The following is a 19,510-nucleotide window of genomic DNA, read 5'->3' as shown; positions in this document are numbered from 1 at the left end:
ACAAGGTCAGTACTCATGCTTGGTTGAACCAAATACGTTTATTGATACAATTGTAGTTCAATTTTGTTTCTGTCAAACTGAACCAAATCCCCATGGATTTCCATGCTCCGTTTGAGGTTAGAGAATTCAGTGGCTCATTTTTTGACTTAAAAGGAGAGTGAGAATCAGAAAAGGCTATCATCATCTTCTAGTTTAATTCACCACACTGTTTCCCTAAATGGCCTGTCATTCTCAATGTCTCTGAGTGTAGAACGGCAGTTTCTTGGCACTTACCCCTGAGGACTGTCTGAGCAGCCAAACAGATCAAATCTTATCTTATGCCACCTTTTCCATGAAATAGCTTGTTTGCATTTCAATGCCCCTTGATTCTCCTTTGGGTACAAAAACAGCTCAATACTAACATTAACATTTTCCTAATAGCTGTTGTCAAGATTGTGTTTTCTGATGAAAATGATGATGATGATGGATGATGATGATGAATATGGTCTGTTTGTGTGTTATTTGTCTTCTCCTTAGTGTGAGAAAATAAAGCCTTATTGGAATGTGAAGAAGCGATACCAGCAGCATTAACAGAGGACAAGGACCTTTTACAATGAAAGGAAAAGACTAAAAAAAAGACTCATATGAACTCTTATGTGTTTGTTTGCTTATAAAGACATGACCCTTGAACTCTTATGTGTTTGTTTGCTTATAAAGACATGACCCATGTGTGATCTTAAAATGCTGATTTTCCACACACTTTTGTTCTGAGTAAATAATCTCTGACTGTATCAATTCATTTATTACATTTATTTTTTTCCCACATCAATGATTTATCCTTCTTCAAGGGACAACCTGTTATGACTCATGTATGGATGTACACTACTGCGTCATCCTCAGTCTATTTTTTACTACTAAGACTACAGCGTGTCATGTTGTACAACACATGTACACAAAGCCAAAGGACAGGATTTTCAAAGCAAAGTATTTCTCCACGGTGAAGAGGAGATGGATGGACTGATGGGATAAGAATAGCAGTTTTGGTCTAAAAATAACTATTTTTATGATCAGCATGTAATTGGAATTGTGACTAATATGTATTTTCATTTGTATTCATTGCAACTGTTGTACGGCTGTATGATTATCTAAGGGATAAAAACACAATTAAAGTTTTTGAAATAAATCTGTTCTTTCTTCATACAGAAGGCAGCGTTTTATGCTGAATATCTCTCTCAAGGGCATTGGCGATGCTCAATATCAGATATGGAAGTGGTAGAGAGAAGCATAGAGCACTTTTATCTGAAAATATAATCCGTAGCCCAGTTAATTACCACGGTAGGACTGATGCCAAGAAGACTCCCTCTCCACACAAAATATATGAGTTTAAAATATGTAGGTACTAGGTGTTGATTCATCCTTATTCAAGCAATCGAATGATGCCCTTGAAATTGTGCATTACATTTTGTGAAGATTGAGAGGTAAGTGGTGGAAGGGCAGCAACAGATGGCCAGTCTAATTCACTCACTTTATTAGCACAAGATCATAATTTCCCCAGGTTAACGAGGGTCAGTGGTTGTTCCGCAGTAATTGGTTATATCATTCCTGGCCCGGAGCCAGAGACGACCGATATCAGTTGCTCTGATGCGGACAGTATCTAGTGTGTGATGGACTGAATAAATCACGATATTGTACCAGTTAGAGAAATTATTACCGTAATAGGGGTCAGGCCTGCGCATAATGCTGCAGTGAATCTTTAGCAGTGACATCATTTGACATTGGGGACATGTCTCTCAAACATAAGTATGGTTTTATGTTTATTCATAGAGGTTAAGATAGTAGCCCACAAAGAAAAAAAGCCCTATGGTCACATTGATTTCATTGCATTAGATTTTCCTTTATTTCTATACATTGCCAGAAAAGGAGAATGTGCATTGCGCATGCAAGTGACAATAATCTAATCTATCAGGTCCACTATCAGCTCTGCTAAAATGAACATCTCATGACATTGTACTGCACACCAACCTGTGAAATTGAGGTTACAAAAAGTCGTCCCAAGGATCCCATTTAGCATCTACCAGGAGAGACTTGACAGACGGAAGTGGTAACAACAATGTTAGAACGTAACCAGGAAGTGCGATTACGGAAAGCGGCTAGTTTAAGTCGAGCGGCGGCAAAACAATAACAATGATACTCAACAACTCAACCATTTAACCTGTGTGTAGTTTTAGCATGATCTCACTTGTCGGAAAGCTTTATTTTTTGGTGATATAGTAGTTTGATTCTTTGAATAGCAAGCTTGAGAACATCGTAGCTTCTAATAGGGAGTTGTGATCATCATTTGGGCTGATGTTGTCAACAAACTTCAACCAGACAACATTAATCGGAGGAGGTTCTAATTGGTAAGCTTGTCGGGCTGCATTATCGAGCTAACTTTTATGTTATGATAACAACGTCTCCGCTAACGTTGCTAAACAAAGCGTGCGTTCTGTTATTGCAGTTTATCCATTTTGACCTCTCTGAAACTAGGAGCGACTTTTTACTGAAAGTCTGTGATTGTCAGTGATCACAGGTAGAGTGGACTGTGCAGAAGTAGAGAGCAATGCAACATTGTGATAACTACTTCTACTTTTTTTCTTCTGTTTGCGTCCAGCTAACTTTATCATGCTATTTGTGCATGTCACATAAGTTATGGCGGATGGAGAGCTGTGTCTTATAGACAAGAACATATCAAGGTAAAAACACTGATCTGAAACTGCTACCAGTGTAAGACAATGTAAGGATTGTATACTGCTCGATAGTATATTGCTTGTGCCCACCAGTTATGCCAATTAAGCATTTGAATTTAATTGATTGTCTAAAATCTCAGTAGTAACTCTTACTACCTAACCACCCTCTGTCTAGTTTGTTGAAGGTCCCACTGAGTACCAATGTGACATCACTGAATCTTCACTGCAACCGAATACCAAAGATACAGGGTTTGACCACTGCTTGGCACCTCCGACACTTGGATCTGTCGTCCAATCACATCTCTCGCATTGAGGGACTCAACTCTCTAGCATCGCTCAGAACCCTGAACTTGTCCTGCAATTTGATCACTAAGGTTGAAGGTGAATGTTGTTGTTCAGATGATTCATGCTGAGGGAGACATTATTGCAGGATTTTCACAATCTTAGTTCATTTGATATCACCTTGCTTGCTTTCATTGCTTAATCAGCTTTCCTGTTCTTAAATTGTCCATTTTCCCTTGCTCTCAGGGCTGAATGGACTTGTGAACCTGACAAGATTAAACTTGTCTTATAATCAGATAAGTGACCTCACAGGTGCGTAATGTCACGCGTCCCACAGACCATGCTTTTTACCAGTTTTTTAAACAGAACTTTATGGGCTGCTCTCTTGAACACAGATTAAGCCTTTAAGAGATTTTCTATTGAAAATAGTTATTTAGTCCAAGACGAGGCTTAATTTGTGTCTGGGAAACTGGTCTTAAGAGTTCTATCACAGGAATAGGTTGCTCATCCTAACATTGCACTCCATCATATCCCCAGGCTTGCTGTACCTTCACGGGTCTGAATACAAACTCAAACACCTCCATCTCCATAGCAACTGCCTGAACAGCATCAACCAAGTGCTGCAGTGCACACTGGGGCTGCAGAGTTTGAGTGATGTCACGCTGAATGTGGATGGCAAAGGCAACCCAGTGTGCAGCTTACCAGGTGGGTTGTTGTGAATAGAGTGGTGTTGCAGTACTGTTTTAGCTGCTCTTTGTCTGCCAGGTTACCTGTGCTAACTCCGCTCAGTGTGTCTGCCTGCCTGTGTGTCTGCCTGCCTGTGTGTCTGCCTGCCTGTGTGTCTGCCTGCCTGTGTGTCTGCCTGTCTGTGTGTCTGCCTGCCTGTGTGTCTGCTTGCCTGTGTGTCTGCCTGCCTGTGTGTCTGCCTGCCTGTGTGTCTGCCTGCCTGTGTGTCTGCCTGTCTGTGTGTCTGCCTGCCTGTGTGTCTGCCTACCTGTGTGTCTGCCTGCCTGTGTGTCTGCCTGCCTGCGTGTCTGCCTGCCTGCGTGTCTGCCTGCCTGCGTGTCTGCCTGCCTGCGTGTCTGCCTGCCTGTGTGTCTGCCTGCCTGTGTGTCTGCCTGTCTGTGTGTCTGCCTGCCTGTGTGTCTGCCTGCCTGTGTGTCTGCCTGCCTGCGTGTCTGCCTGCCTGCGTGTCTGCCTGCCTGCGTGTCTGCGTGTCTGCCTACCTGTGTGTCTGCCTGCCTGTGTGTCTGCCTGCCTGTGTGTCTGCCTGCCTGCGTGTCTGCCTGCCTGCGTGTCTGCCTGCCTGCGTGTCTGCGTGTCTGCCTGCCTGCGTGTCTGCCTGCCTGCGTGTCTGCCTGCCTGCGTGTCTGCCTGCCTGTGTGTCTGTGTGTGTGTGTTTTTTTCACTCTCTGTCTCTGCACTCCTGTAGGTTACAGGGAGATGGTTCTCCAATCATTAGCTCAGATCTCCACCCTGGATGGAGTGGACCGGCGGGGGAACCCTGCTTCTCTAGGGGACGACAGTCCCATCGATATCCCCGGGCTGGAAGACTATGTGGAGTTTCTGCTCTCCTCAGACACTAGCGTCAATGAACTGGTAAGTAAGCATTGGTTGTTGGTGTCATTGTTTCTGTCCATTAGAATGATATGTGGACAGAGTCGGGTGTCTGGATGCGTAATAGCAGATATATCATGTGCTTTAAACTCAGGCCAGGGGGGACGGCCCTCTCACCACTCCTCGCATCGACGAGGTTCTGACCCAGTTTCGCCAGCGGATTATGCCAGGCCCAGTAGAGGTCACAGAACTAATCAGACAGACTGTGCCGCCGGGTTCGCAGTTGAGTCGGGCTACGGGGAGCCTGACCACAGCAGCTGACCCAATCAACGAACAGCGCATAAAAAAACTGGAGCATCAGGTGTCCCAGCTGTTCCAACAGGTGGGGCTGGAACAGGAAAATATTTTTGATTGATGCTGCAAAGACATAATAATAGGGTATTTTTAATACCCCAGGGTCAAGTATGGCCTGTCTACCCACACGGTCTGTCTACCCACATGGTCTGTCTACCCACATGCACTCATAATTCATAAACCGCTCCCCAGAAACCTGCAGGTGATGCCTCCAGCAGCTCCGCTCCCGCTGTGGTGCTACGGAAGCCCAAGAGGGACATCGATAACACGTCTGAGAGTGAGTGTGACAGTGGGAGGGAGAACAGGCGACGCTCCAGGATCCCAACAGCACGCCACAGAGGAGGCGGCGGCGGCGGCAGCGGCGCAGCGGGGAAGAGGCCCGTCTCCGCCCAGGAGGCCAAGGCCAGGAGATCAGACAGGTGATCCGCCCGCCTCGCTCGCTGTTGCTCGTTTGTGTCGCCAATGAACGCAGCTTTTGTCTGCAGATTGCGGCAAATAATGTAAAAACACATATAGTCCTTGTACTATGACAATATGGCACATCATTGACCTTGACAGTTAGTCAACACAGATGATGAGTCAATCACACACCCTCAACATGCTCACACAGACTTTTACGATGTAGTTATTGACAGTGTCGATGTGTGTGATGATACTTTACCACAGCGAAGTGAGACTCTCCACGTTGCCTTGTTTATCATGCATTATCATAATCATGCAATCATGCATTATCATAATGAGTTACTTCACTCATCTAATGAGTGCTCCCGCCCCTCAGGAATACGGTGATTAATCTTCCCCTCGGACTGATGTTAACAGTCCTCTCTGTGTGAAATGACTCCTGCCATCCTCACATGATGAATGACGCCGGCGCTCTGTTCTGCCCCCTCGTCTTACTTCATCAGCTGCTTAGGACACCTGCCCAGTTTCACAGTCACTTTGTTCTTAGTGAGGTGGAACTTTATGTGGAGCTGTGAAAAGACAAGCCTAAAGTTGTTTTGGTTTAGGGGTTGGAACTTTGATTGATTCCTCGACTAATTCTGAACCCCATAAAGCTCGAATAAGTTGTCTTCCTGTCTGACCTTTATGGGATGAGAGACGGCCTGAGGCTGTTTTATGATCGATTTTTCAGCTGTTCCGATACCTACCTATTATTTATTTTAATGCACAGCGATCAAGACACCCGCAAACAGAGAGGTTCAAAGTGTTCAGTTGGTCCTCGGAGGAAGGCAGACCTTGGGTCTGTAGACACAGTGGGGCCTGCCAGAAGAGGCCTCAAAACAACCACCAGGGCCCTGGGGGACAAGAGCACCAAGCAGACTGTGGTGGAGGAAACCTATAGGGTATGGACCAAAGCAATATATTAAAAATGACATACAATTGTATATTTATGGCTCTGTATGGACCATCTAGGCCATGGGGTCATGCACAGCGAAAAGCTAATTTCCGTTGTGAAGAAAAAGAGCAATAAAGATTTATTGTATTGTATTGCATGGTGATGTCACAGTACTGCTGATGGATGGGTTTATTCACTTGTATGCGCCTAGTTCTTCACTCTGAAGTGTGTGTGTGTGCGTGTGCGTGTGTGTGTGACAGGCCATAGTGGAGGAGCGGGACCAGGAGAGGGAGAGGCGCTGGAAGGCAGAGCAGGCTGTGAGAAAGTTGACAGAGCAGATGAAGACCCTTCAGACACGCGCCAGTGAGGAAAAAGACCTCCAGAGCATGGCACTGCACACCACAGACAGGTGACACACACACACACACACACCAGATTAACTTGTGTGTGATCACAATGTCGTCATCCCATTAACATTCCTTACACTCTTTTTTTGGTAAGAAAATGATTCAACTTTGGATAAATTCAGGCAACCACTTTCTTTTCATTAAATAATATCTCTACATGTCTGATATGTATAATTAATGGGTCCCTAGCATGAGCTCCAGCCTTAATCGGTATTCTGCTCTGCACAGATACCTGGGCCTCAGTACCGTAGGTGGGGACAATTATCTATAATTTAAAGTTATCCAAATGTCCTCATCTCACTCTCCAAATCTACACTAACGACTCCCAGCTGAGTGTACCCTAACGTCTATAGCACAGATAGCTCGCCATGTGTTGTTTCTGGTGTGCTGTCCTTGCCTACTTTGCCCTCGCCGGAGATAAATCGTCGTTATGATGGAGATTAAAGTCATGGTGACAAGCATATGTCAGCAGTGACGCATTGATCAATCTTAATTGCCATCGCTGCTGCAGCACACCAGCACTAATGACTGTGCCCCTCGTAGTCCTGGGGGGGGCGTGGGGGGTACTGGAGTTAACCCTCTCCTTACCGCACAGCAAGACTGCAGTGAGCAATCTGCTGGCTGTGCTACTTTTTGCCAATTACAGAGAAATAATGACAGATGCGGGATGTATTGCAGGTGTAATTTGCATTTTTCAACATTTTATATATCTCTGTCTCTCTTTTTACCTCTCACTTTACTGTCTATTGTTTTCCTCTCTCTTTTTGTAGGCTGAAGGAGATGTTGCTGAAGGAGCGTTCGGAGCGGGCAGGCCTGCAGGCGGGCGTGGGGGAGATGGAGGAGAGATGCCAGGCCTTGGCACAGCAGCTGGAGCAGGCCCGCGACCGGGAGGACCAACACAAGATGGCGCTGCGCAGCCTGGAGGACGGCAGGTCCCACGGTGAAGCACTGAGGGCCCGCCAGCAGGCTGAGGAGGTGGCTACTGATGCTTCATAACCAGAACACACCACATACGTGGTGAAACACAGTTATATTACCTAAGCTCAGTCATGGTCCTAGATGAGAGAGTAGGATTTGACCTCTGGTGACCTTCCAGATGAAGAGGACCCAGGAGCTGGAGAACAAGGCCGCAGCCATGAAGAGAGAGGTGGACATCCAGAGAGCGTCGCTACGGCAGCAGAAAGAAAAGCTGCAGCAGCTTCACGAACTGCTGGTCTCGAGGGAACAAGTGCACAGGTCGGCCATCTTTGGTACCTCTATACTAGAGACACTGTGACAACACAATGGTTGATCAGCACAATCCAAACTCATCAGTGGTCATTATGTTCCTTTAGATCGTCTTTCCCATTCAGTCTAACCTTACCCTTCTCTCCCTCTATCCATCTATCCCTCTCTTGTTCTCTCTCTCTTTCTCTTTTCTCTCTTTTCTCTCTCTAATTTCCTGTTCCACAGGAAGGAGCTGGAGTCGCGGTTGATGCCGGGTGGGGCGGAGTTTCGCGAGGCGGTGGCGAAGGAGGTGGCGTCCGTGGAGCAGAGACACGGCCAGAGAGTGGCTGAGCTGGAGGAGAAGATGGTGGAGGCCAAGCAGCAGTACGCCGCCCTGGAGGACGAGTTCCGCATGGCGCTCACCATCGAGGCAACACGCTTCACTGAGGTCCGGACTGAGTTAAAGGGATAGTTTACTCAAAATACAAATGAACATGATTTAAATGAACTGTGGTCTGGACAGAGTAAAAAGCCATAGCGCTGGATTATAGGGAGAAGTTCTCCTGAACCACCGATACAGGGTCATGTATTTTTTCATCCCCCATGATGAAGATTAAGATTGGGTTTGGTATGTTGGGGTAGGGTAATTGGATCCTAGATTTATGGTGTTTGAGATTGGATCAACCAACGAATGTATGCCTGCTGCTGGTGATGGATAGCATTTTCAGTCCAGGGTTCCTTCGCTAGTCTGGAAAAGTATTGAATAAAATATTGGCCAGGAAAATATGGAAAGAAAAGAAAAACAATTGACAGGTCTGAAATCAAAGATATTTTTTCAGACCATGCCATATTCATACCAGAAGAGTTCAGAATTGAATTCAGTATTTCTTTAGAGCCAGATAATTTACACGGATCTACATTGCTGCTTTATATAGCTACTGTAGAGCCTATTTTATATTCGTCAGGATGCAGATAATGCAACACACACACATTTTTTACAGATGTGCCCGAAACATAAACCCACAAATCAACTGAGCAGACTGAAAATGTAGGTCTGGAAAAGTCTGGACATTTTAAATGGAAAATGCATAGGAACCCTGTCATTCTGTCTCACTCTGAATTCCATTCTTCGTCTCGTTACTTGGTACCTCACTTCTGTAACTTTGAACTTCAACCTTTCACAAAGTGAGTTTGAAGAAAATACAGATTGCTGGTCGGATTGCGAAAGACAGGGGGTGTAGATTACATTCTTGAATACATCAAACTCACGGCAGTTCTTATCTGGGCAAGACGAAAGACTTTGATTGATTAAATCGTTGGTTAGATGAATATTGCATTTTTTGTTAGGATCAAAGCGTTAACTTCCTGTTTGCCTTGCCATGTCCGTCTCTCTTTCTAGGTGAAGGAGGTCTGTGATCACCTGGGGGCTGAGCTGTCCGAGCTCAAGGCGGCCTTGTCTCAGTCCCAGCAGAGAGGGAAGCAGTCAGGCTCTCTGGTGCAGGAGCTCACTGCCATGGTAAAGGAGCAGAAGAGCCGCATCACCGAGCTCATCACGGCCAAGAGGGACGCTGTCACTGAGCTAAAGGTAGCTAGCTACAGTACAGCACAGCGGGGGACTTTTAAGCCTGGCTTAAATTTGCTCAATTTGCTTTTCTGTTCTTTTTTTTATGCCCTATATTGTAGGCTCAAAGAAAATGTTAGGAACAAAACCTCCTTACTCCTTGCAAGGCTGAGCTGGCCATTTATATCCCTATGTGCATTGATCCTGTTGTTTGGCTTGTATCTCTCCTCTCCTCTCCTCTCCTCTCCTCTCCTCTCCTCTCCTCTCCTTTGACCTCAGGGCCGTCTGCGTTCTCTGGAGGCGGGGGCGGAGCAGGACAGGCGTCTCGGGCTGCAGATGGAGCTGCTGAAGAAGGAGAGGTCCAAGCTGCTCTTCCAGCTCAGCACCCAGGAGTCTGTCATAGAAGGCATCAGAGCAGAGAGGAGGATCTGGGGGCAAGAACTGGCACAACAAGGTATTGTACTAATACTGTCCATTACCACATTGTAGAAGGCACACAGAACTGTTAATTAATTATGCATTAGTCATACTCTGGTGAGTCTACAGTGCTGCCCAGTAAGTGAAACATTACTGCCACCTGGTGGCTATTCTAACACATAATCCTATCCACATACTCATACCGTTCTCATCAGAAATGTTACTTTTAACGATGAATTCAGGATTTTCTGATCCATCTCTTTGACTCCTCTTCTTCTCCTCTCCTGCGGCCGCCTCTTCACATCTCTCTCCACCTACCAGGGTCCAGTCTGGCCCAGGACAGGGGTCGCTTGGAGGCACGCATCGAGGTCCTGTCCGCTGAACTGGAGACGCAGAAGAAGCAGAACGAGCGAGACAACGACGCCCTGAGGATCAAAGTCAAGGTCATCGACGACCAGACTGAGACCATACGCAAGCTCAAAGAGGTACCGTGAATCACGCCGTCGTGAAGCCAGTCAGTTGTTCTGTGCGGAGTGGTCACACACTGTACCTCACCTGACTCACTAGCTGGCAACGGGGACCGTCAGATCCTGCCTCAGGAATGTTTTTAGCATTTCTTTCCACCTCAGTTCAACTCTCTCTCTATTTTTTCCTCATAATGTTATCCCTCTCTCACCCCTCTGTCCGTCTCCTTTTCTCCCCTCTCACTCTGTCTCCCTTTTCTCACTTTCTCTCTCTCTCTCTGCCTTCTGTCTCCCTTTCTCTCTCCCTCTCCCCTCTGCCCCTAGGGGCTGCAGGAGCGAGATGAGCAGACCCGGAGGCAGCGTGAGGAGAGTGTCCAGGCCCAGCGGAGGTTCCAGCAGCAGCTGGAGGAGGAGACGGCCCCGCTGGGGGATCTCCGAGACAGGGTGGAGCAGCTCAGCCTCCGCAAGGAGGAACTCAAGCAACAGCTGGAGGACCGGGAGATGGAACTGGGCGAGGTTAAGAGGGCGTACAGGTAGGTCACAACATGTGTACACACGCATACACACACACACACGCACACACACATGCATAAACACACACACACACATGCAGAAACACACACAGAAACACACACACACACAGTGACCGAATGCTCATGTCCCCCACCGCAGTCTCATTACATTCTTAAAGTTGATGCTTGTTATTGTCTGTTCTGCAGTGCCTCCAATAAGAAGTGGCAGGACAAAGGAGACCTGCTGACCCGTCTGGAGAGCCAGGTGAAGTGCATGAAGGAGGGCTTTGATGCCAGAGAGAGCCTGCTGCTGGAGGAGAGAGACAAGGCCTCGCTAGCTTACAAGTACGCCTGTGAACTCCTCAATCCGGCTTTGACATCAAACAGCATCCAGAGACGGATTTAGAGGGGTTTACTCTGCTGCAATGAATCGCCCCTGTTGTTTCCCCTGCAGGGCTGCGGTAGAGAAGCTGCACTGTGTGGACGATGCTTTCAGAAGACAACTGGAGTCTGTGCAGGCTACCCATCAGGCCGAGCACCTACGTCTGGCCAATGACAAGCAGAAGCAGATTGAGCAGGCCAATCAGAAGGTACAGTTTAGTAATGGTTACACACACAGAGGGTTTCTATTGGGTTCATAGTGTTCATTATGGAAGGTGTAGGGATACAATAATAATAATAATAATAATAATAGATTTATTTATAGAGCACATTTTCGTACAGAGACTGCAGCTCAAAGTGCTGTACATAAAAGTCAGAGAAACAATAGTACAAGAGAAGAAAAGCGAAATAGGAAATCAATAAATAAACAAAATACAATACAAGAGATTTGTTGCTTGTTCTTGAGAATAATTGGTTTCCTGGTTTTTTTTTACAGTAAGTGCAATGGGACGAGAAAATGTGACATTATTCATATTGATCATCTGATGAGTTGATGTTAAAGTGTCATATGTGCATTGTGTCGCTCAGGTGTACCAGGTGGAGGAGGAGATGCGTCAGCTCCTGGAGGAGACAGAAAGTAGCAAGAGGATGATGGAGGAGAAAATGAGACGTCTCACAAGTGTGCTGAAAGACTTCTAACTGCAACTGACGGCGCCTTTGGGGTGTTTAACACCTGACTCTCATGGTCACTTTAAAATGCCCTCTAAAATGTTATTTCCACTCAGTCACACTGATGCGACAGCCTGTGACACTCTGACAGCATGTATTGGTATTTTAGGGGAAACTCAAGGTTAATTGCTTTGAGGGGCTGCTACAATTTATTGATCGTTTGTAAAGCTCTGATTCCGGGACAGGTTTTGCACCTCTGGAGACCAGTCACATTTCAAAGTTGGAAATCAGTTGTGTCAATATATTTTTTTTATGAAATAGGTATGTTTTATATCATGATTTTGTTAACACTTCATTAAAGCTTTATTTTATTTGACTGTTTGGGTTGCCTGGTTTTAATGAATGGGAGTGTAGAACACTTTTGTCAGTGCTGGGGGGGGGGGAGGTGGGGGGGGGGGAGGTGGGGGGTGGAGGGGGGGGGGTGGAGCACATGGGGGCAGCAGGGGGAGGAGGTCGCGTGGTTGCCTTGGCAATTGTAATCCAACGTCATTTCCCTTCATTTAAAAAAACCCACAAAACTGAGATTTGCCGTCCTCCTGAGGTAAATAAACTGAATGGAGAAAAATTCCCTTTCTCTCAGTCAACACCTGAAGACCAAAGAAGTAAGTTAGCTCAACGTCGCCATAACGTGGACAAGAAACATTCTCAACCTGACGCTCGAGACAATGGCTGAGTGTGTGTCCTCGAGCCAGCAGAACGGGGGATCGAGTCGCCATGAGAAAAGTTTGGGTCTCCTCACGATCAAGTTCGTCACTCTACTCCAAGAGGCGAAAGACGGCGTCCTTGATCTAAAAGTGGTCAGTTTATTCATTCGTACCTATCTGTCTGAAAAACGGTCATGCTTTATATTGTCAACGCCTGTGTGTGTGTCAATCATATTATTCGATTTATTTTTCCCCCATCGTCCAAGCCAACAAAAGTGAACAAAGGATCTTCCCCCCCATTCAATACATTTGCACAAATCAGTTCCGGCTGAATATTTCATACACGGCTTGCAAACTAGCTGGCTGTACTAGTTATTGAGTTTGTCTGAGCTAGTGAGGTAGAAAAATGGCCAGGTACGTTAGCTAGCAAGCTAGCTAGTGAAAACATCCGAAGTTGTATTCTGTCAAGTGTCAATCAATAGGTGCGTTGATGTTGCAGCGTCACTGTGACAATCAGAGAGGTGCTTTGATTCCCCCCCCCCCAGGCATCTAGCTAGCTTTCCCGTGGCCCATTCGGGTTTGCAACCGAGGTGGGACATGTCTTCCTATCACCCATGTTACCCTGGCACATGGGTGCCCACTGCCACACTAGCTCGGCTGAGACACCTGGCCTTACCCTGCTACCAGTCATGCATCAGTGAGATTCCTCAAGGTATCTGTCTTGCCACCAGGCTTTGCTGTTTGTGGTTAGGCAGTTTCCAGCTGGCCTTGTAAACAGCACCAAGCAAATAGGAAAGATTCACAATGCAGAAGAGTGTCTCTGTCTTGCTACCTGCAGGACAGGTTGGCGTTTTCCTCTGAGGGTGCCAACTGCCAAGTCTTCCTTATTCTCTTACCCTTCCTCCTCCGGTAATGATTAGGAGGTTTCCCTCTCTACTTGCGCGCCAGAGCAGGGTGATGTTTACACAGCAGGCTACCTCACCCTCACCCTCCCTCCTCCCTCCCATTGTGACTTAGCTTGCTTTCTCGTCGCGTGGGGAGAATTTGGCTTGTTTGTGGACTTTGTCAGAGCCTTGGATACCTTCAGTGCTTCAGTCCCTGTACAATCGGTTGGTCGTTTGCATCCATTGTTTCATTCATTGTTTCATTCATTGTTTTCCACAGAAATCAGGCCTGTTTGGTTTTCTAATGCCAACTTTGATGTATTCTGTTGACAAACTTGTTGTCGGCTGCCTTTTTGTGTGCTCCTGTATGAAATGTCTGTTTGTTTCCGTTGACAGGCTGCTGACAGCTTGGCCGTGAGACAGAAGAGGAGGATATATGACATCACAAATGTGCTCGAAGGGGTGGGGCTTATTGAGAAGAAAACCAAGAACATCATCCAATGGAGGTTAGTGGGACAACTGCTATCTGCAGGAAACAGGTTGTTGTTGTTGTTTGTATGTAACACGCGTGCAAGGGAGAGGAAGTCGAATCACTATACATCTGAATTCTCTGCACCCGCCCTCCACACACACACACACACACACACACCAACCATTTAAACCTCTCTTCCTCTCCTGTCAGGGGAGAGAACTTGGGCTGCCAGACCCCGGAGGTCCTAGACCAGGTGGAACTGCTGAAGGCTCAGATCTCTGAGCTGGAGATGCAGGATAAGGAGTTGGACAGTCAGAAGGCCTGGCTTGAGCACAGCATAAAACACATGAACGACGACCCCATGGAGAACAGATATCCTTCACATCAGCGCCCTGACACATTGGAAATTGGCCTATTTTTGCTGTTAACCTGTTTGCTGCCTCAAAGCTCGTAGTAGGGATTATGACCTTCTTGGGGGGGCCCCCTATTTAATTCCTTTTGCCATTGTTTGCTCATTGAATGGAGGTAATGCTAAGTGGCGGGGTACGTGCATGTATGTAATTACTATGTCAGTGCCATTTTGAATTATGCTTAAATCCTCTGTGCAATGCTCATGGTCTTGTTTTTCCTGTTTTGTGGTTCTATTACACACTCTCCCCGCCCTCACCCTTTTCCCCTTCCACTACTCTTTCTGCACCCTTTCCTTAACGGCACACACTTTTAAGTATGTGACACATGAGGACATATGCAGTGCCTTCAGTGGAGACACTCTTCTGGCTGTGGTAGCCCCCTCAGGGACACAACTGGAGGTGCCAGTGCCTGAGATGGTATGCCTGCCAGTCCCTTCCTTTCCTGCCTAGGAAACTAACTATTTAACCCTCTGGTCTTGCTCTAACTCGAGTTTCTGTGTAATAGTGTAGGGAAGGTCTTTTATTCTTTCAATATGTTGATTGTGGCTTGTTCATTTCGATTCAAAAGCATTGCATTCTTTTTTCAACATCGATCTAACGTGGATTATCTTTATATATTCTTAGTTCTAGTTGAGCTCTAGCCTGATGCCTTGTGAGTGAGTGGAGTGTGCTAACTGCTCCTCTTCCTCTGCAGGGTCAGAGTGGACAGAAGAAGTACCAGGTGAACCTGAGAAGCCAGTCTGCTCCCATCCAGGTGATGCTGATCAACAAGGAGTCCAGTTCCTCCAGGCCCATTGTGTTCTCTGTCCCCCCCACTGAGGACATCTCAGCCATGCCCACCCCGCCCACCACCCCCGCGGGCCTGCAGAGATTCCCCATCTCCTTGGCCCAGTCCCCCATCCTGGACCTCTCTGACCACAAGATGGCGCTGCCCGAGCACGACAATCTGACACCCTCGTCCTCCCCTCCAGACATACAGATGGGTGAGGGAGGATTTAACTCAGAGCTCTATATTTTGAATGTTTATCTCTAAAAATGAGATGAGTTAAATTGTTAAGAGCATCAGTCTTCATGTTATGATATGCTCCAAAGTGGTCACTTGTCAGGTCATTGATGACCTTTTTGTCCCTCTTCCCCTCCTGTAGAGTGCCACCCCCAGTCGATGCCCGGGCTGTTCATGCAGCATGGTCTGGTTGGCATGGTGACGGGCGCTCAGCAGCAAGGGGTCATGGGAGGACAGGAGCTCCAGTCAATGCTGGACGTAAGCAGCCTGCTGAAGCTCAATGCTGGGGATCAGATGAAGGAGGAGAGAGAGGGTGAGTGGCGTTAGGGGGGGAGGAGAGGAGGGGGGGGGGGGGCCTGTGCGTGCGTGCGTGCGTTGGTGTAATTGTGTGATGTTGATGTACTGATTATTTTGTGTTTTCCAGGAGTTGCTGACCTAATAGATGAGTTAATGTCCTCGGATGGTAAGTATCAGGACCTCTGAGCATTGTCTCTTTTGTTGTCTGATAACTCATTTGACCTCATACCTCTAACCTAATCCTCGGTTTTAGAAGGACGGATGTTCATCATCTCTCTTCTCTGTGTTTGTGTCCCAGTGTTCCCTCTGCTGCGACTCTCGCCAAACGCAGGCGTGGACTACAACTTCAACCTGGACGACAACGAAGGAGTCTGTGATCTGTTTGACGTGCAAATTCTCAACTATTGAAAAAGATAAAACGGGGCGTAACGTTTGTCAAATCAGCAGGGTCTTTTGTTTTTTCCCCTCTTGTAACCGACCTGAGGTTTCAGTGATTTAGTTTTCCTCACTTTGTAATTGAGAATCCTTAGCGCACTGCCAATACGGGAGCCAATTGCTGCACTCCTAATATCCCTTTGATTCTGAGAACGCTAACTTGTTCTCAGATTCCACCCGCCTATTATGACACGTTGTCACCAGTATACAGTACGCAAAGAACAAATTATGAAAAAAATGTAGCACCTGAATGAATCTGCCATAGGATCTCGATTGAGGAAACCAGGAGTTATGGTGCTCATATAGGGACTTGCCAGGGTAATTCATCAAGGGGTATTGACAATGATGCAGCCATATTAGAGTCTCAGGTGAGGAAAAGAAAATGGCAGTGATATTTATGTGCCTGAGTGGATGTCCTTATATAGTGCATCCTTTATCCTCTGTGTTGTGTGCATCTTTGCATCCAATGACGGCCTCGATAGCATCTAAAGGCCTTGAAGTATTTTCCACAACTGTTTCACATTTAACGCCAGTGTTTTTTTTTTTTCTAATTTTAATTTTGCTTTTTTTGAAAGGTTGATGTGACATTTAAGACTAGCTACACTAATTGTCATCTTTGGCTGTTGTTTTTCAGTATCGAAATGGATAGCCTTTGATATTTCCAGTCATGGATGTGCTTGGTGATACAGGGTTATTCTATCTAGACCAGAATGTATGTAATTACATAGGTAGTGATGTTTTTTGACATAATGTCTCCTTCATCTTCACCATGCTATGTGAAAAGTCACTAATTTCCCATAACACAGTTTCCTTCTGAGCTGTTGGAAACCCAACTTTGCGTATGAATGTTACCATTTTCTTTCTTGTCTAAATAACTGTGACACTGCCATATTTGAGGCTTACATGTTTGTTTGTTTTTCCTAATGACTATTTATAGTTATATTTGAATAGATATACATTTGATTTTTGTAACTTAAATTAAAAGAAAATGATTTTTGGTTGTAGTTATTTTCGCAGGACTTGAAGCTGTTTAACTGCCTTATGATGAATATTTGATCTGCCTTATGACAATTTTTGGTCTGAATTTTCATAGACCAAAACGGAGTGCCTTTGTATAGCACTTTTTGCATATTTATAGTTTTCTATCCTAATCAAAAGAGTACTGTTTTGTGTTTTTTTTATATCTTGTTTATTTTGCACATTTGTTGGACCAAAGTTTTATATTAAACACATTTAATTGCTGCAGACTACTCGTTGTTTATTGCTTCACACATAATATGTTCTGTCATGTCACTTTTCCAAATTGTCTCTCACCCAGTGGCCACACAGTGCACTGTTACATTTACATGTATGGCATTAAGCTGACGCCTTTATCCAAAGCAACTTACAACAAATACATTTGTCATCATAAGAAAAAGTAATCTATGCTCGGACCAGGGGCTATTGTCACAATGGTAGAAGAAGGACGTTTTTTTTTTTTTTTTTTTTACAGGAGAGACTTGACTAGGGGTGGAGTGGGGATGAAGAAGGTATTTAGGAGGGACAGTTAAGATGTAGGTAAGGTATTCACTAATTATATTAAACAAGAACTTTATCTTCTTACTGACAGTCCCGTTCATATCTCGTGTCTGTGAATAGTTTGTCCAGATTTCAGGCGTTTTGCCAGGAGTAGTTTCCTTGGTTGACAACAAATGGTAAACAGACTGAATAGCTTCCACATGTAAGGCCACATGGTGTTTGAATAACAAGATCTTAATACAGCTTTTACACAGGCCTCTGTATCTCTGAATCAGAAAAATAGGTTGTTGACAGCTAATTCAAAGGATTTCCCTTCAGAAGCTGTAGATAACTTGCAGTACTTGTAGATAGCCTTTCTGGGGCAAGAGGTGAATTTCTGAAATGGTGGACTTGCAGCTGTATCTTAATATAACCACTGCACATTTCTTGAATTCTTCAGGGAGGGAAGAATGTCCTTTAAACTTTTTTTCTAAGAGCTTCAACTGAATGTTTATGTTATGATATAAACACTGCTTTAAGAAATTATCTTTAGTGCAAATTAGAGGATATCCTATGGCTGGAAAACAAGTTCTTAATCATGGTGTTGTGATGGTGATATATTGTATATTGACATTGGGACTGTTCCTAAGAAAGACTCCGTAATAGATCCCCTTTCCTCAAGTTATCGTGATGTTGAGGTATGTGAAGGCTGATTTATCTCAAAGACAACATACTGGTCCTCCCTGATCTGTAATAGAGATCCTAAGTACCACTCTTTGCCTTATCCTGTTAGGGAAACGGCTGCTTTGTTACTGTGTTGTTTGTTAGGACAGCCGTCTAGTTGTTCCCGTTCACTGCACAGCAAAGAGTGGAGTGGTGAATAAAGGGTTAATGTTGGTTTCAGATGTTGTGAGGAGGAATGTAGGCCACAAAACAGAGCTTTTCACAAAGGGAATGGATGATTACACGACTTGGCATTGCTGTACTGTTTTCATTAAGTTACACCACAGACAGTTCAAATAATAGGCTACTAATGTACCTTGCACCCATTTCACAATAATCCTCACAGCCTCCTCTTTCAGTAAATGAGCAAGAGGAGGAGAGTGGCGAGGAGCGCCTCCCGTCCTGCTTCGACTACAACATGCACTTCCTGACGGTGTTCTGGAAGGTTCTGTTTGCGTTCGTCCCGCCTACGGAGTACTGGAACGGCTGGGCCTGCTTCATCGTGTCCACCTCCCTGATCGGCGTCCTGACGGCCGTCACCGGGGACCTGGGGTCCCACTTCGGCTGCACTGTGGGCCTCAAGGACTCGTGGCCCTGTACATACTCATTATATTTACATCGCAAGAGGCAGTTACAGTTAGACATGCCAGTGGGTTTTTATTTATGCCAATTATTTTTATAAAAACAGTTTATTATTGCTATAATAAAAATACATTACTACAGTGTGCTAAATTTACTAATGTGATGGCCTGTTGATAAATGAGAGATGAATCAAGCATTAGTCCCATGGTACATTGGATTAATACATGGAGAGGTTAAGCCAGGTCATCAAGAAAGATGTTGCAACACACGCTTACACAAAGAGCTATAGTGGAATAATACCAGGCTAGGGAGGACAGGCTAGGGAGGACATACCAGAGTAGGTATCTTATCTCTAACAGGGTGCTGACTCCGCAGATGGGATGAATGGTGTGATCAGCCCGTGAACAACAAGGGATGCCAAGTCTAAACCGCGGTTCCTCCCCAACCAAATAGCCAATCACAATCATTTTGTATACTGTAAATACTTTGTTTGACTGTTTGAATGCATCCATTTTTGGAGGGTTGGTTACAGATTAATAGCTTGCTGACTGTGATTTTCTTCGCCAAAAGTGGTCCTTGTACAAGTTTCGAATTCTGACATATAAATAAATAGCTAAAAGTAAGAAGTAGTTTGTCTTCTCTTCAAATAAAG

General features: G+C 45.5%; 2 protein-coding genes across 3 annotated transcripts; both read left to right on the top strand.

Annotated features, from left to right (window-relative positions):
- The first annotated feature begins 2,291 nt into the window (after positions 1-2,291).
- On the top strand, positions 2,292-12,227 carry lrrcc1 (leucine rich repeat and coiled-coil centrosomal protein 1). Of its 2 annotated transcripts, none has more exons than XM_083690605.1 (20): positions 2,292-2,378; positions 2,630-2,711; positions 2,881-3,086; positions 3,234-3,299; positions 3,525-3,692; positions 4,420-4,586; positions 4,699-4,926; positions 5,091-5,317; positions 6,070-6,241; positions 6,495-6,643; positions 7,412-7,616; positions 7,738-7,877; positions 8,094-8,295; positions 9,247-9,432; positions 9,688-9,862; positions 10,147-10,310; positions 10,614-10,822; positions 11,009-11,066; positions 11,256-11,391; positions 11,771-12,227. In XM_083690605.1, the coding sequence occupies exons 2-19, from the start codon at positions 2,668-2,670 to the stop codon at positions 11,355-11,357; spliced, it is 2,868 nt and encodes a 955-aa protein (XP_083546731.1). In that variant the 5' UTR covers positions 2,292-2,378; positions 2,630-2,667; the 3' UTR covers positions 11,358-11,391; positions 11,771-12,227. The 2 variants fall into 2 exon arrangements, with proteins under 2 accessions (XP_083546731.1, XP_083546730.1); XM_083690604.1 differs by having other exon boundaries at positions 11,009-11,146.
- Positions 12,228-12,435: 208 nt separating this feature from the next.
- Positions 12,436-17,303, top strand: e2f5 (E2F transcription factor 5). Its single transcript, XM_083690625.1, has 8 exons — positions 12,436-12,708; positions 13,836-13,945; positions 14,122-14,290; positions 14,637-14,738; positions 15,016-15,304; positions 15,467-15,637; positions 15,749-15,787; positions 15,920-17,303. The coding sequence occupies exons 1-8, from the start codon at positions 12,577-12,579 to the stop codon at positions 16,027-16,029; spliced, it is 1,122 nt and encodes a 373-aa protein (XP_083546751.1). The 5' UTR covers positions 12,436-12,576; the 3' UTR covers positions 16,030-17,303.
- Positions 17,304-19,510: the final 2,207 nt, after the last annotated feature.

This window comes from Argentina silus, assembly GCF_951799395.1.
Source record: "Argentina silus genome assembly, chromosome: 18".
Classification (NCBI taxonomy): Eukaryota; Metazoa; Chordata; class Actinopteri; order Argentiniformes; family Argentinidae; genus Argentina; species Argentina silus.
This window is presented reverse-complemented; position numbering and strand designations above follow the sequence as displayed.